The following is an 18,568-nucleotide window of genomic DNA, read 5'->3' as shown; positions in this document are numbered from 1 at the left end:
AAAGGAAGACCCAGAGTTACCTCTGCTGCAGAGGATAAGTTCATTAGAGTTACCAACCGCCCAAATAAATGCTTCACAGAGTTCAAGTAACAGACACATCTCCACATCAACTGTTCAGAGGAGACTGCGTGAAGCAGGCAATCATGGTCGAATTGCAGCAAAGACACCACTACTAAAGGAAACCAATAATAAGAAGAGACTTGCTTGGGCCATGAAAAACGAGCAATGGACATTAGACCGGTGGAAATCTGTCCTTTGAGATTTCGGGTTCCAACCGCCAAGCATGTGTGGTTCCCACAGTGATGCATTGAGGAGATGGTGTGGGATGCTTTGCTGGTGACACGGTCTGTGATTTATTTAGAATTCAAGGCACACTTAACCAGCATGGCTACCACAGCATTCTGCAGTGATACGCCATCCCATCTGGTTTGGGCTTAGTGGGACTATAGTTTGTTTTTCAACAGGACAATGACCCAACACACCTCCAGGCTGTGTAAGGGTTATTTGACCAAGAAGGAGAGTGATGGAGTGCTGATCAGATGGCCTGGCCTCCACAATCCCCCGACCTCAACCAAATTGAGACGGTTTGGGATGAGTTGGACTGCAGATCAAAGGAAAAGCAGCCAACAAGTGCTCAGCATATGTGGGAACTCCTTCAAGACTCTTGGAAAAGCATTCCAAGTGAAGCTGGTTGAGAGAATGCCAAGAGTGTGCAAAGCTGTCATCAAGGCAAAGGGTGGCTACATTGAAGAATCTCAAATATATTTTGATTTGTTTAACGCATTTTTGGGTTATTACATGATACCATATGTGTTATTTCATAGTGTTGATGTCTTCACTATTATTCTACAATGTAGAAAATAGTAAAAATAAAGAAAAACCCTTGAATGAGTAGGTGCGTTTAAACGTTTTACTGTTACTGTATGTATGTATGCATGTATGCATGTATGCATGCATGCATGCATGCATGCATGCATGCATGCATGCATGTATGTATGTATGTATGTATGTATGTATGTATGTATGTATGTATGTATGCATGCATGCATGCATGCATGCATGCGCGCACACACACACACACTTTTGGTCATATTGCTTGTCGAACATCTCATTACAAAATCCTGGGCATTAATATGGAGTTGGTCCCCCCTTTGCTGCTATAACAGCCTCTACTCTTCTGGGAATGCTTTCCACTAGATATTGGAACATTGCTGCGCGGACTTGCTTCCATTCAGCCACAAGAACATTAGTGAGGTGGAACACTGATGTTGGGCGATTAGGCTTGGCTCGCATTCGGTGTTCCAATTCATCCCAAAGGTGTTCAATGGAGTTGAGGTCAGGGCCAGTCAAGTTCTTCCACACCAATCTCAACAAACCATTTCACAATGTGTTGGTATTCCTGATTGTGCTCTCATCAGGCATTATATGACTCATGATCATATATGGAATCAGGAATACCAACACTTTGGATTTTCTTAAATAAAGTCAAATTAATTATGGATCTCCACAGATCGGTGTTCCACCCACGGGACGGTTGAGCTAATGTGCGCTAATGCGATTAGCATGAGGTTTTCAGTAACAAGAACATTTCCCTGGACATAGACATATCTGATATTGTCAGAAAGCTTAAATTCTTGTTAATCTAACTGCACTGTCCAATTTACAGTAGCTGTTACAGTGAAAGAATACCATGCTATTGTTTGAGGAGAATGCACAGTTATGAACTTGAAAAGTTATTAATAAACCAATTAGGCACATTTGGGCAGTCTTGATACAACATTTTGAACAGAAATGCAATGGTTCATTGGATCAGTCTGTTTACACTGTTATCGGCAACAACAAGAAACTTTTTTTCCTGTTTCCTGTTCCTGTTTCCTGTTTCCTGCTTCCGGTCACAACTTGCAGACTTGTTTACGCTGTTGTGCGTTTTTACTTTGCTACCTGACGGTTTTTACTTTTTCATTACCGTATATTTTTACTTTTTCCCTCACTCAACTTTTTTTTTTCATTCAACTTTCCTACCCCGGAGGTTTTATCTGGACATGGTTCGTCAGGACTTCAAACAGCCGAAGCTAAGTAACATTAACATGATGCCTTCTAATTGCAGTCGTTGTACTCATAATATACAGGAGAACGATCTCCTTACGGCAAGGATAGCTGTGCTGCAAGCCCAGCTTCAGACGCAATCGTTAGGCAAGGGTCATTTCAGTGTAGGAAAGGATGAAACAGCGTCTGTGCCACCAGCAAGTACAGATAGTAACGTTAGTATAAACCCCCTCGCACGGTCCCCGCAGCCGGACATCTTTCTCATGGCTTCTGGAGGGAAACGCTGTAGGAATGCTCAACCGGTGTCGCTTATTCAGCCGACAGAAACTTTCAACCGGTTCTCCCCGTTAAGCGAGTCGGAGTCGGAGGCCGAGACTTCTCTGGTCTCTGCTCCTCCCGCTGTGGGGTCTGAGACGCCGACGGCTCCCACCATTAGCTCTGACAAATTGAAAACCCTAGTCATTGGCGACTCCATTACCCGCAGTATTAGACTTAAAACTAATCATCCAGCGATCATACACTGTTTACCAGGGGGCAGGGCTACCGACGTTAAGGCTAATCTAAAGACGGTGCTGGCTAAAGCTAAAACTGGCGAGTGTAGAGAGTATAGAGATATTGTTATCCACGTCGGCACCAACGATGTTAGGATGAAACAGTCAGAGGTCACCAAGCGCAATATAGCTTCAGCGTGTAAATCAGCTAGAAAGATGTGTCGGCATCGAGTAATTGTCTCTGGCCCCCTCCCAGTTAGGGGGAGTGATGAGCTCTACAGCAGAGTCTCACAACTCAATCGCTGGATGAAAACTGTTTTCTGCCCCTCCCAAAAGATAGAATTTGTAGATAACTGGCCCTCTTTCTGGGATTCACCCACAAACAGGACCAAGCCTGGCCTGCTGAGGAGTGACGGACTCCATCCTAGCTGGAGGGGTGCTCTCATCTTATCTACGAACATAGACAGGGCTCTAACTCCTCTAGCTCCACAATGAAATAGGGTGCAGGCCAGGCAACAGGCTGTTAGCCAGCCTGCCAGCTTAGTGGAGTCTGCCACTAGCACAGTTAGCGTAGTCAGCTCAGCTTTCCCCATTGAGACCGTGTCTGTGCCTCGATCTTGGTTGGGCAAAATTAAAAATGGCGGTGTTCGCTTCAGTAATCTTACTAGTATAAAGACCTCCTCCATTCCTGCCATTATTGAAAGAGATTGTGATACTTCACATCTCAAAATTGGGTTACTTAATGTTAGATCCCTCACTTCCAAGGCAGTTATAGTCAATGAACTAATCACTGATCATAATCTTGATGTGATTGGCCTGACTGAAACATGGCTTAAGCCTGATGAATTTACTGTGTTAAATGAGGCCTCACCCCCTGGTTACACTAGTGACCAAACCCCCCGTGCATCCGGCAAAGGCGGAGGTGTTGCTAACATTTACGATAGCAAATTTCAATTTACAAAAAAAAAAACAATGACGTTTTCGTCTTTTGAGCTTCTAGTCATGAAATCTATGCAGCCTACTCAATCACTTTTTATAGCTACTGTTTACAGGCCTCCTGGGCCATATGCAGTGTTCCTTACTGAGTTCCCTGAATTCCTATCGGATCTTGTAGTCATAGCAGATAATATTCTAATTTTTGGTGACTTTAACATTCACATGGAAAAGTCCACAGACCCACTCCAAAAGGCTTTCGGAGCCATCATCGACTCAGTGGGTTTTGTCCAACATGTTTCTGGACCTACTCACTGCCACAGTCATACTCTGGACCTAGTTTTGTCCCATGGAATAAATGCTGTGGATCTTAATGTTTTTCCTCATAATCCTGGATTATCGGACCACCATTTTATTGCGTTTACAATTGCAACAAATAATCTGCTCAGACCCCAACCAAGGAAGATTAAAAGTCGTGCTATAAATTCTCAGACAACCCAAAGATTCCTTGATGCCCTTCCAGACTCCCTCTGCCTACCCAAGGACGTCAGAGGACAAGAATCAGTTAACCACCTAACCGAGGAACTCAATTCAACCTTGCGCAATACCCTAGATGCAGTTGCACCCCTAAAAATTAAAAACATCTGTCATAAGAAACTAGCTCCCTGGTATACAGAAAATACACGAGCTCTGAAGCAAGCTTCCAGAAAATTGGAACGGAAATGGCGCCACACTAAACTGGAAGTCTTCCGACTAGCTTGGAAAGACAGTACCGTGCAGTATCGAAGAGCCCTCACTGCTGCACGATCATCCTATTTTTCCAACTTAATTGAGGAAAATAAGAACAATCCGAAATTTCTTTTTGACACTGTCGCAAAGCTAACTAAAAAGCAGCATTCGCAAATGGAGGATGGCTTTCACTTCAGCAGTAATAAATTTATGAACTTTTTTGAGGAAAAGATCATGATCATTAGAAAGCAAATTACGGACTCCTCTTTAAATCTGGGTATTCCTCCAGGGCTTCATTGTCCAGAGTCTGCACAACTCTGCCAGGACCTTGGCTCAAGGGAGATACTAAAGTGTTTTAGTACTATATCTCTTGACACAATGATGAAAATAATCATGGCCTCCAAACCCTCAAGCTGCATACTGGACCCTATTCCAACTAAACTACTGAAAGAGCTGCTTCCTGTGCTTGGCCCTCCTATGTTGAACATAATAAACGGCTCTCTATCCACCGGATGTGTACCAAGCTCACTAAAAGTGGCAGTAATAAAGCCTCTCTTGAAAAAGCCGAATCTTGACCCAGAAATTATAAAAAACTATCGGCCTATATCGAATCTTCCATTCCTCTCAAAAATTTTAGAAAAAGTTGTTGCGCAGCAACTCACTGCCTTCCTGAAGACAAACAATGTATACGAAACGCTTCAGTCTGGTTTTAGACCCCATCATAGCACTGAGACTGCACTTGTGAAGGTGGTAAATGACCTTTTAATGACGTCAGACCGAGGCTCTGCATCTGTCCTCATGCTCCTAGATCTTAGTGCCGCTTTTGATACCATCGATCACCACATTCTTTTGGAGAGATTGGAAACCCAAATTGGTCTACATGGACAAGTTCTGGCCTGGTTTAGATCTTATCTGTCGGAAAGATATCAGTTTGTCTCTGTGAATGGTTCGTCCTCTGACAAATCAATTGTAAATTTCGGTGTTCCTCAAGGTTCCGTTCTAGGACCACTATTGTTTTCACTATATATTTTACCTCTTGGGGATGTCATTCGAAAACATAATGTTAAATTTCACTGCTATGCGGACGACACACAGCTGTACATTTCAATGAAACATGGTGAAGCCCCAAAATTGCTCTCGCTAGAAGCCTGTGTTTCAGACATAAGGAAGTGGATGGCTGCAAATTTTCTACTTTTATACTCGGACAAAACAGAGATGCTTGTCCTAGGTCCCAAGAAACAAAGAGATCTTCTGTTGAATCTGACAATTAATCTGGATGGTTGTACAGTCGTCTCAAATAAAACTGTGAAGGACCTCGGCGTTACTCTGGACCCTGATCTCTCTTTTGAAGAACATATCAAGACTGCTTCAAGGACAGCTTTTTTCCATCTACGTAACATTGCAAAAATCAGAAACTTTCTGTCCAAAAATGACGCAGAAAAATTAATCCATGCTTTTGTTACTTCTAGGCTCGACTACTGCAATGCTCTACTTTCCGGCTACCCGGATAAAGCACTAAACAAACTTCAGTTAGTGCTAAATACGGCTGCTAGAATCCTGACTAGAACCAAAAAATTTGATCATATTACTCCAGTGCTAGCTTCCCTACACTGGCTTCCTGTTAAGGCAAGGGCTGATTTCAAGGTTTTACTGCTAACCTACAAAGCATTACATGGGCTTGCTCCTACCTATCTTTCCGATTTGGTCCTGCCGTACATACCTACACGTACGCTACGGTCACAAGACGCAGGCCTCCTAATTGTCCCTAGAATTTCTAAGCAAACGGCTGGAGGTAGGGCTTTCTCCTATAGAGCTCCATTTTTATGGAATGGTCTGCCTACCCATGTGAGAGACGCAGACTCAGCCTCAACCTTTAAGTCTTTACTGAAGACTTATCTCTTCAGTAGGTCCTATGATTAAGTATAGTCTGGCCCAGGAGTGTGAAGGTGAACGGAAAGGCTGGAGCAACGAACCGCCCTTGCTGTCTCTGCCTTGTCGGTTCCCCTCTTCCCACTGGGATTCTCTGCCTCTAACCCTTTTACAGGGGCTGAGTCACTGACTTACTGGTGTTCTTCCATGCCGTCCATGGGAGGGGTGCGTCACTTGAGTAGGTTGAGCCACTGACGTGGTCTTCCTGTCTGGGTTGGCGCCCCCCCCTTGGGTTGTGCCGTGGCGGACATCTTTGTGGGCTATACTCGGCCTTGTCTTCGGACGGTAAGTTGGTGGTTGTAGATATCCCTCTAATTTGTGTGGGGGGCTGTGCTTTGGCAAAGTGGGTGGGGTTATATCCTGCCTGTTTGGCCCTGTCCGGGGGTATCATCGGATGGGGCCACAGTGTCTTCTGATCCCTCCTGTCTCAGCCTCCAGTATTTATGCTGCAGTAGTTTATGTGTCGGGGGGCTAGGGTCAGTCTGTTACATCTGGAGTATTCTCTTGTCTTATCCGGTGTCCTGTGTGAATGTAAATATGCTCTCTCTAATTCTCTCTTTCTTTCTTTCTTTCTTTCTCTCGGAGGACCTGAGCCCTAGGACTACCTGGCATGATGACTCCTTGCTGTCCCCAGTCCACCTGGCCATGCTGCTGCTCCAGTTTCAACTGTTCTGCCTGCGGCTACGGAACCCTGACCTGTTCACCGGACGTGCTTGTTGCACCCTCGACAATTACTATGATTATTATTATTTGACCATGCTGGTCATTTACGAACATTTTAACATCTTGACTATGTTCTGTTATAATATCCACCCGGCACAGCCAGAAGAGGACTGGCCACCCCTCATAGCCTGGTTCCTCTCTAGGTTTCTTCCTAGGTTTTTGGCCTTTCTCAGGAGTTTTTCCTAGGGAGTTTTTCCCAGCCACCGTGCTTCTTTCACATGCATTGCTTGCTGTTTGGGGTTTTAGGCTGGGTTTCTGTACAGCACTTTGAGATTTCAGCTGATGTACGAAGGGCTATATAAATAAATTTGATTTGATTTGATTTGATCAGTCTAAAACTTTGCACATACACTGCTGCCATCTAGTGGCCAAAATATAAATTATGCCTGGGCTGGAATAATACATTATGGCCTCTCTTGCATTTCAAAGATGGTACAAAAAAATAGAAATTGAAAAAGGGGGCGGATCCTTAAGAGGTAACTTTTGGCATTTAATTTTTCCCGATGTACCGAAATCGAACCATGACTCAAAAACCGCAATACGTACCAAACCCTGGTTACACCCCTAAAGTATAGTAGAACAAAAGTACACGTACACGATGTGTCACAATTCTTACTAACACACAGAGTGCTGGTGGCTGTGCTGCTAATTTGGCAAGAAGCAGGGTCAAGGCAGATAGATGGCCTTCCTGTCCCAATTGTTCCCCTACTGCTGACAGGATTTACAATACTGTCACTGTAGCACCACATTTACTGTTGTAAACACCACCAGGCATAGCTGCTGCACTAAAAGTACAAAAACAAAACAGAGTTTACATTTAAGTCATTTAGCAGACGCTCTTATCCAGAGCGACTTACAAATTGGTGCATTCACCTTACCAGAGTGCTTGATATTTCCTATTTGGTATACAAACCAACATTTTATTTGGGTTATTTCATTTGTATCAATAAAACTGTGGGGGAGATAAATTAAACAACTCCAAAAGCCAAACCCAAATATGGACGCAGACATACCCTCCCACACCAAGCTTTCCCAGTCCTAAACTTCAAACCCATAATCCCCAACTACAACTCTCTATCCAGCCCAGTACGTTCTACTCACCATCTTGATGGGGCTACAGTCCAGGTCACCGTCAGAGACTGGATTGTTGTCGCTCTCCAGGACGTAGATGCCTTTCCGGGAGAGGGCCTGGATGACAGACAGGTGGGACTGCAGAGTTGAGGCCTGCTCGCCCTTCAGGATGAGGCCGCAGACACGGCAGTACAGCTCCCCTGACAGCAGCAGTCTGATGACGGGCGGCTTGATGTGCTCCTGCTCATACTGGTCCGTGTAGAAGGGGTCACATAGGTCTTCTGGGATGTGGTCTGGAGGAGGGAGGGATGAAGAGAGAGACATGCAGAGAGGGAGGTGAAGAGAGAAAAAAAGAGATACAGTCAAGTTAAATAGTTGTTAGATACAGTTGGAAGTTTACATACACCTTAGCCAAATATATTTAAACTCAGTTTTTCACAATTCCTGACATTTAATTCTGTTAAATGGCTCAGACACGAGACGTATGTGGCAGGGTCTACAGTCAATCACGGGTTGCAAAAAGAAAACCAGCCCTTTGGCAGACACCGACGTCTTGCTCCCAGACAAATTAAACAACTTCTTTGCTCGATTTGAGGACAATACAGTGCCACTGACACAGCCCGCTATCAAAACCTGCGGGCTCTCCTTCACCGCGGCCAACGTGAGTAAAACATGTAAACGTGTTAACCCTCGCAAGGCTGCCGGCCCAGACGTCATCCCTAGCGTGCGTCCTCTGAGCATGTGCAGACCAGCTGGCTGGTGTTTACGGACATATTCAATCAAACCCTATCCCAGTCTGCTGTTCCCACATGCTTCAAGAGGGCCACCATAGCTCCTGTTCCCAAGAAAGCTAAGGTAACTGAGCTATCGACTATCGCCCCGTAGCACTCACTTCCGTAATCATGAAGTGCGTTGAGAGACTAGTTAAGGATCTTATCACCTCCACCCTACCTGACACCCTAGACCCACTCCAATTTGCTTACCGCCCCAATAGGTCCACAGATGACGCAATCGCAATCACACTGCACACTACCCTAACCCATCTGGACAAGAGGAATACCTACAGTTGAAGTCAGAGGTTTACATACACTTAGGTTGGAGTCATTAAAAATAGTTTTTCAACCAATCCACAAAAATCTTGTTAACAAACTATTGTTTTGGCAAGTCGGTTAGGACATCTACTTTGTGCATGACACAAGTAATTTTTCCAACAATTGTTTACAGACAGATTATTTCACTTATAATTCACTGTATCACAATTCCAGTGGATCAGAGGTTTACATACACTAAGTTGACTGTGCCTTTAAACAGCTTGGAAAATTCCAGAAAATGATGTCATGGCTATTGAAGCTTCTGATAGGCTAATTGACTTCATTTGAGTCAATTGGAGGTGTACCTGTGGATATATTTCAAGGCCTACCTTCAAACTCAGTGCATCTTTGCTTGACATCATGGGAAAATCAAAAGAAATCAGCCAAAACGAGTCCTATATCGACATAACCTGAAAGGTCGTTCAGCAAGGAAGAAGCCACTGCTCCAAAACCGCCATAAAAAAGCCAAACTATGGTTTGCAACTGCACATGGGGACAAAGATCGTACTTTTTAGAGAAATGTCCTCTGGTCTGATGAAACAAAAATAGAACTGTTTGGCCATAATGACCATCGTTATGTTTGGAGGAAAATGGGGGAGGCTTGCAAGCCAAAGAACACCATCCCAACCGTGAAGCACGGGGGTGGCAGTATCATGTTGTGGAGGTGCTTTGCTGCAGGAGGGACTGGTGCACTTCACAAAATAGATGGCATCATGAGGTAGGAAATTTATGTGCATATATTGAAGCAACATCTCAAGACATCAGTCAGGAAGTTAAAGCTTGGTCTCAAATGGATCTCCCAAATGGACAATGACCCCAAGCATACTTCCAAAGTTGTGGCAAAATGGCTTAAGGACAACGAAGTCAAGGTATTGAAGTGGCCACCACAAAGCCCTGACTTCAATCCTATAGAGAATTTGTGGGCAGAACTGAAAAAGTGTGTGCGAGCAAGGAGGCCTACAAACCTGACTCAGTTACACCAGCTCTGTCAGGAGGAATGAGCCAAAATTCACCCAACTTACTGTGGGAAGCTCGTGGAAGGCTACCCAAAACATTTGACCCAAGTTAAACAATTTAAATGCACTGCTACCAAATACTAATTGAGTGTATGTAAACTTCTGACCCACTGGGAATGTGATGAAAGAAATAAAAGCTGAAATAAATAATTCTCTCTACTATTATTCTGACATATCACATTCTTAAAATAAAGTGGTGATCCTAACTGACCTAAGACAGGGAATTTTTATGAGGATTAAATGTCAGGAATTGTGAAAAACTGAGTTGACATGTATTTGGCTAAGGTGTATGTAAACTTCAGACTTCAACTGTATGTATGAATGCAGACGACACTACAGTGGTAGGCTTGATCACCAACAACAACGAGACGGCCTACAGGGAGGAGGTGAGGGTCCTCGGAGTGTGATGTCAGGAAAATAACCTCACACTCAACGTCAACAAAACAAAGGAGATGATCATGGACTTCAGGAAACAGCAGAGGGAACACCCCCCATCCACATCAACGGGACAGTAGTGGAGAAGGTGGAAAGTTAAGTTCCTCGGCGTACACATCACGGACAAACTGAAATGGTCCACCCACACAGACAGCGTGGTGAAAAAGGTGCAACAGCGCCTCTTCAACCTCAGGAGGCTGAAGAAATGTGGCTTGTCACCGAAAACACTCACAAACCTTTACAGATGCACAATCGAGAGCATCCTGTCGGGCTGTATCACCGCCTGGTACGGCAACTGCTCCGCCCACAACCGTAAGGCTCTTCAGAGGGTAGTGAGGTCTGCACAACGCATCACCGGGGGCATTGGTACATAGGTATTCCTCTTGTCCAGATGGGAGAGGGCCGTGTGCAATGCGATGGCATCGTCTGTGGATCTATTGGGGTGGTATGCAAATTGAAGTGGGACTAGGGTATCAGGTAAGGTGGAGGTGATATGATCCTTGACTAGACTTTCAAAGCACTTCTTGATGACAGAAGTGAGTGCTATAGGGCAATAGTCATTTAGTTCAGTTAACTTTGCTTTCTTGGGTACAGGAACAAGACGGCGGTGCCCGCGAGGTGGCTGGTTTTCTCTTTGTAATCTGTGATTGTAGACCCTACCACATACGTCTCGTGTCTGAGCCGTTGAATTGCCACTCCACTTTGTACTGCCGGTTTGCCCATTTGATTGCCTTACGGAGAGAATAACTACACTGTTTGTATTCGACCATATTCCCAGTCACCTTGCCATCATTAAATACGGTGGTTTGCGCTTTCAGTTTTGCCTGAATGCTGCCATCTATCCAAGGCTATTGGTTCGGGTAGGTTTTAATAGTCACAGTAGGAACAACATCCCCTATACACTTCCAGATGAACTCAGTCACCGTGTCCGTGTATACATCAATGTTATTCTCAGAGGCTACCCCGAACATATCCCAGTCCGCGTGATCAAAACGATCTTCAAGCATGGATTCCGATTGGTCAGACGAGCGTTGAACAGACCTTAGCACGGGTACTCCCTGTTTGAGTTTCTGTCTATAGGAAGGGAGGAGCAAAATGGAGTCATGATCTGAACTGCCCAAGGGAGGGAGGGGGAGGGCCTAGTAGCCATCCCGGAAGGGGGTGTAACAGTGGTCGAGTGTTTAAGCAGCGCGAGTACTACAGTCAATGTGTTGATAGAACGTCGGTAGTGTCTTCCTCAAATTTGCTTTGTTAAAATCCTCAGCTACAATAAATGTGGCCTCAGGACATGTTTTCCAGTTTGCAAAGTCCAGTGTAGTTTATTGAAGGTCATCGTGGTATTGGCTTGAAGAGGAATATACACGGCTGTGACTATAACCAAAGAGAATTCTCTTTGATTGTGAGGTATTCTAGGTCGGGTGAACAAAAGGACTTGAGTTATCACAATCACACCATGAGTGGTTAATCATGAAACATACACCACCACCTTTCTTAATCCTGGAGAATTCTTCATTCCTGTCTGTGCTATGTACTGAGAACCCAGCTGGCTGTATGGATGGGGACAGTATATCCGGAGACCTATGATTCCATGAAACAGAGTATGTTACAGTCCCTGATGTCTCTCTGGAAGGAGATCCTCGCCCTGAGCTCGTCTACTTTATTGTCCAGAGACTGAACATTAGTGAGTAACACACAGACCAGACCTGGGTTCAAATACTATTTTAAGTATTTCAATTACTTTCACATATATACACCTGTATTTAATGGTTTAATTTGAATTGTACACATTTCCAGATAAAAGCTGAATTGCAGCATGTAAGTAAATAAATACCAAAAATATGAGATGTAGTATTCAATATTACAGTTAAGCAGCTTCACAAAGTAAGGCATGAAGCCGTTTTATCATGTCATTCCGAATAGGGGGAAGGTTCAGTTTGTGACTGGATCGGGTAGATCTGCCACTGGCATGGCTTCTCGTTTGAGGCAGCCATTTATGGTAATCATGGGATTTTGCAAGCTTCTGGGCAAAGGATCTGCGGAGGTGGGTGCGGTGGGACACCGAAGACTGCTAGCCCAGGTCATTGCATGCAGTCGTAGGAGATTAAGGTGGGGCCCATGATGATTTTGTTACTCTAGCACTGGATGGACAAAGCAAGTGTAGACTGTCAGGTTTTTGGTTGAAGTGGCGAAGATGGTTCATCATGAAGAGCCTTCGGTGGTAATGTCGGAGATGTTTGTGTCCCATTTTAGGTTGGCTTGGAATGTCACACCAAGCGCTTTGGTGCTGGACACCGCCTCAACTGTGTGGCCAGAGATGGATAATGGCGGAGGTGGGTCAGGATTTTCAAATCCCTTAACTAGTATTTAGGGAAAATTATTAGGAAATAGCTCTGTCAATTATTATTCATCACTACTACAGTTATAATGGATATAGTGCTATTTCTATTGTTGTTTTTTTATTATAATTTTCATTATTTTATTTCACTTAGTCCTGTATGTTGGAGCTCGGAGCCTAAGATATCCACTGTGCCCTGCAATCACACCTGCAACCCTGTACATGGTGACTACTGAACACTCACTCTGAAAAATACTTAAAATAGAAGTAGCCTAGCTGATAAGTCCACATTATATGAAAATGCTCAAATATACATAAAATAAGTATTTAAAATGCATGTCTTTTTTAACCCAGGTCTGACAGACACAGACAATTGCACACTCCAGAGGAGGCCTAGATTAACACTACAGTCAACTACAAATGTCTACCAGTGCTGTTGCCAGAAAATGTAATGTTAATTTCTCTACCATAAGCTGCCTTCAACGTCATTTTAGAGAATTTGGCAGTATGCCGAACCAGCCCAAGACCTCCACATTCTGTTTCTTCACCTGCGGGATTGTCTGAGACCAGCCACCCGGACAGCTAATGAAACTGTGGGTTTCCACAACCAAAGAATTTCTGCACAAACTGTCAGAAACCATCTCAGGGAAGCTCATCAGAGGGCTTGACTCCTTGCCAGAGTCTTGACCTGACTGCAGTTTGGAGTCATTGCTGACTTCAGAGGGCAATGCTCATCTTTGATGGCCACTGGCATGCCGGAGAAGTGTGCTCTTAATGAAACGGATGAATCCCAGTTTCAACTGTATTGGGTAGATGGCAGACAGCGTGTATGACATTGTGTGGGTGAGCGGTTTGCTGATGTCATCGTTGTGAACAGAATGCCCCAAGGTGGCAGTGGGGTTATGGTATGGGCAGGCATAAGCTACGGACAATGAACACAAAAGCATTTCATCTATGGCAATTTCAATGCACAGAGATTCCGTGACAAGTTCCTAAGGCCCATTGCCGTGCCATTCATCCACCGCCAGCACCTCCTGTTTCAGCATGATAATGCAGGCCCCATGTCGCAAGGATCTGTACACAATTCCTGTAAGCTGAAAATGTCACAGTTCTTCCATGGCCTGCATACTCACCAGACATGTCACCCATTGAGCATGTTTTGGATGCTCTGGATCGAGGTGTACGACAGTGTGTTCCAGTTTCCGCAAATATCCATCAACTTCGCACAGCCCTTGAAGAGTGGGACAACATGCCACAAGCCGCAATCAACATTCTGATCAACTCTATGCGAAGGAGATGTGCCGCAACGCATGAAGCACATGGTGGGCACACCAGGTACTGACTGGTTTCTGATCCACGCCCCTACCTTTTCTTTCAGTTATCTGCGACCAACAGATGCATGTCTGTATTCCCAGTCATCTGAAATCCATCAATTTGGGCCTAAATAATTTATTTCAATTGACTGATTTCCTTATATGAACTATAACTGTAAAATCTTTAAAATTGTATAATTTATATTTTTGTTCAGTGTAATTTTATTAAAAAAAACTGAGGGATGTGGCTGGAGAAATGTAAACACTCAAATTCATAGACAGACTGAAGGGTGATGGGGTTAGATAGTTGAACTAAGCTAATGAGGCATTAATAGGGTTCTCCCCAGGACTTTTTAACAAGGTGGTGTTGATGAGTGAGGGGGGAGGATTTTGCGTTTTAACACCTATAACTGCCACTTCCTGCCAGGTTTAGTACCACAATACTCGATACCATCACGATACTCAATACCAAAATAATACCATGGCAAAAAAAAAGCCATATTAGCCAAAGCCATGATCTGTCATGATCCAGACAGATAAACTCAGCTACTGCTCTGTTCAATCATCTGGCATATTTTGAGTTCAATATGATTACACTATAATTTTTGTACATACATTTTTCAGAAATAGCCATGAGTGAATCAATTACACAATCATTAGAATTGGGTGGTATGAATTGTCATATCATACCGGCCTTGTGCCATACCGGAATATTTAGTAATACCGACACTGAACACAAGGGGTGCTATTGTAATCAAAAGGTTAGCAATCTTAACAAGTGTGTATAAAATCCCATAGAGAATGCTAACTAAATGCTAACAAGCTCATTGCAAACATTTTATATAGTCTCTGGCCTAAAGTATTTGCAGGACAGACATCTGAGCTCATGAAGCTATACAAGTAACTCAAAAATGCTACACAGTTTGCTGCACGCACAAAACAAATATTAGACAGCAACGCTTCTGATCCACGAAGGGGAATGGTCTGCTGTTACCAAGCAAAACTTTATTTTGGATGAAGCTAACTAGTTACTAAATTCTCAAACCAAATACACAACTGCAGAGCATTTAGCACATTTTAGACAGTTAACTTAATAGTTATAAGATATCTAGCTGACAAACATTTAGTTGTGAATTCCATACCGTAACTAGATCACTTCTCTGCACAACAGTAAGTGACTGGGAACTACCGTTAAGCTTCATAATGAAAAATTATGTGACAGGTGAAATGAAGAATGCAATATTTATCTCCTAACATATTGCACAAGTTGACTGCAGGTATTTACTTAAAAAGTCGCTACAAATATTCATAAAAATAAAAATACTCAAAAGAAATACACTACATGACCAAAAGTATGTGGACAGCTGCTCGTCAAACATCTCATTCCAAAATCATGGGCATTAATATGGACTTGGTCCCTCCTTTGCTGCTATAACAACCTGGTGCAGGGACTTGCTTCCATATAGCCACAAGAGCATTAGTGAGGTCAGGCATTGATGTTGGCCGATTACGCCTGGCTCATAGTCGGCGTTCCAATTCATCCCAAAGGGGATGGGGTTGGGGTCAGAGCTCTGTGCAGGCCCGTCAAGTTCTACCACACAGATCTCGACAAACCATTTCTGTATGGACCTCATTTTGTACACAGGGGCATTGTCATGCTGAAACAGGAAAAAGACTTCCTCAAACTGTTGCCACAAATTTGGAAGCACAGAATTGTCTAGAATGTCATTTTATGCTTAAAGCGTTTTTAAAATGTGTTATTAAAATAGATCACAACATTTTCTTTGCAACTTTGGATAGAAAACTAATAGATTTGGCTCATGATGAAAATAAATTGTGTCATAAACACAAACTGTATAGTGTTTTGCAATTGTAATGGTATTGGGTTGGGTTTAAATGGTAAATGTCACTAATCACAATGCATATAGAGCTGTTTTGAAAAACATAAGACTGCCAGGCAATTCATTATTTTATTAGTGTTGTCACAACATTTTAGTCCCTAGCCCATTTCTCCATCAAAGTTTAGGGATTGTAGGAAAAGTCTCATATGAGAATTGCATAGGGACTGCCTTCTCAGAGAGTGGCCACTTGTTGGACTATTCAAGGAGAGTGGTGTTAGGTTGCTATTAGGAAAAACTGAACTACTTTCATGAAGGACTGGCTTAAATTGTGAGGATGACCACAATTTCTTTTCATGATGAGACAAATCTATTGGTTTTCTATCCAAAATTGCAAAGGACATGTGGTCTATTTAATAAACCAGCAAAATGGATAAAAGAGTGTGCTGGTATAGCAGGAACAGCGGCATCTTGTGGTCAAAACCTGGTAAGTTCTCATTATATGGTAAATAATGCAAGTGACTTCGATGACTAATTTCTCTGAACAGTAGGGGGTAGAAAAGCAATACTCCAAGCCACAGCTTCATAGTACTTGTCAAACATAGAGAAATTATACTGTACACTGGTTGTTGAGGTGGGATTGGCATGGGGTGTGGAGGGTTTGTGGGTGGCTTTTGACAATTTAGGGGGGGATTCCTCATGTCTTACTCATTGGTAGGAATAAGTTTGGTCCAAATTGGAAGTTGGGTACTATACATATTTAATGTTCTCCGAATCCTATTGATTAAAAAGGCCATTTTGGACGCAATCAATTAGCTTATTTCTCAGATAAAATTATAGTTCAATGAAATAATGTTTTAGGAACGCTAATCGTATTTGTTACTAAGTACAGAAACAACTTCAGAACAATCTGATATGGTGGGTGTCGAAAACCTTTCGTGGGCTTTTTGAGGTGGAATGACCCAAAGGACAAGCTCACTTCACTGTGACAATAGACCACACCTCTCTTCAATGACAAAGGGAAAAAGCCAGAAACTGCACCAGGATCATACCTCAGTTTGAATCTTTCGTTCTTTTGGCTATAAGACAAATAACACATAGGTTTGTGGCTTTACCCCATGCACAGGGGGGTTTCTCCACAGTAGTGTTGTCACGATACTCGTATCATGGCAAGGAAACAAAACTTTACGTGGACTGAATTCCCTTATGCTGTCTCACATTTTGTTTACATTTTTTACAAACTTAGCAAAGGTTTTAAATAAAGCAGGTTCTTAAGTAAGAATAGAGTAACTCCACGTCTTGTTTTACTTTATCCCATAAAAAAATCAAAAATAGGCCTAGTTATGTATCATAATACTCTAGTCTCATGACATTACTACTATGAGGACTGCATCACAAACACTTGGCCAGGTCACACACAAACACCAGGTGAGTCTCTGTGACAATGTGCTTGGCCGGTCAGCCGTCATCCTCGTGTCCTTTCTCAGAAGCCAGAACCGACCAAGCACAGAGTATTGATCTTCCAATGGAGAAACAAATTAATTGCTGAAATTACCTAACATGCATGAAAAACTGTGTATTTATTGTTAAATAACCAACGATCGGCGTCTCGGCATTGAATTGCCAAATAAATGTGTTTAATGTAAAAAGTATAAAAAACAAAAACCTCCTTCGTAATAGTCAAAAGGTCTTCCATATAGTCTATAATCCAGTAGATGCTATTCTAGGAGTGTCTTAGTATTGGTCTTCAAGAAGTAAATCAGAATGAAAAGAAGTAAACAAAGATGGTAGCTAGCTAGGCTAGCAGTTAGTAATCTCTGAAGTAAAGTAAGCCTAGGAGAATAATGTTCATAGTCGAGTAGCTGAGTGACGCTGGCCAAAATGAAGTGCATTGTACCCGGGTGTAATAATGTTCCGGTCAGGTACAAATACACCACAAATTTCTACTCTTTTCCTGACAGCGATGCAGCTTTTTGTCATGCATGGGTGCAGGTAATCAGACATTCTGCTTATGGTGTCGACACAACAACTGAAGTCATTCACCATCTGCGGTTGACAGAGTCCAGAGATCACTTTGTGGCCACTGACTACAATGGGGACCGGTTGAAACCGGGTTCTGTACCCACTGTCTTTCAACCACGGACGGGAAAGCTCAACCATTCAAGGTACGATGCTAACACTTGTAGCTAGTCACCACAAAGTAATTTATATAGATGAACAAAGTGTTTTGATAATTTTCAAGTGTAAAAGTTCCATGTAGAACCATACTTCACAGAATACTGTAGAAGCAGTGTTCTGCTAATATACAGTGTAGAGGTCGACCGATTATGATTTTTCAACGCCGATACCGATTATTGGAGGCCCCCAAAAAAAAGCCGATACCGATTAATCGGCCAATTTTTTTATTTTATTTTATTTGTAATAATGACAATTACAACAATACTGAATGAATACTTATTTTAACTTAAAATAATACATCAATAAAATCAATTTAGCCTCAAATAAATAATTAAACATGTTCAAATTGGTTTAAATAATGCAAAAACAAAGTGTTGGAGAAGAAAGTAAAAGTGCAATATGTGCCATGTAAGAAAGCTAACATTTTAAGTGCCTTGCTC

At 42.9% G+C, this 18,568-nt stretch overlaps 1 protein-coding gene across 2 annotated transcripts in view; it reads right to left on the bottom strand.

Annotated features, from left to right (window-relative positions):
- Positions 1–18,568, bottom strand: part of LOC115159081 (calmodulin-regulated spectrin-associated protein 1-B) — a 167,902-nt gene that overhangs the window by 121,890 nt on the left and 27,444 nt on the right. For both annotated transcript variants that reach the window (XM_029708458.1, XM_029708457.1), the window contains exon 3: positions 7,953–8,215. In XM_029708458.1, the coding sequence (XP_029564318.1) occupies positions 7,953–8,215 (263 nt within the window). The remainder of the gene's footprint in view (positions 1–7,952; positions 8,216–18,568) is intronic.

This window comes from Salmo trutta, chromosome 23 (genome assembly GCF_901001165.1).
Source record: "Salmo trutta chromosome 23, fSalTru1.1, whole genome shotgun sequence".
Classification (NCBI taxonomy): Eukaryota; Metazoa; Chordata; class Actinopteri; order Salmoniformes; family Salmonidae; genus Salmo; species Salmo trutta.
The sequence above is the reverse complement of the archived record's forward strand: the minus strand, read 5'-3'. Positions and strand labels throughout refer to the sequence as shown.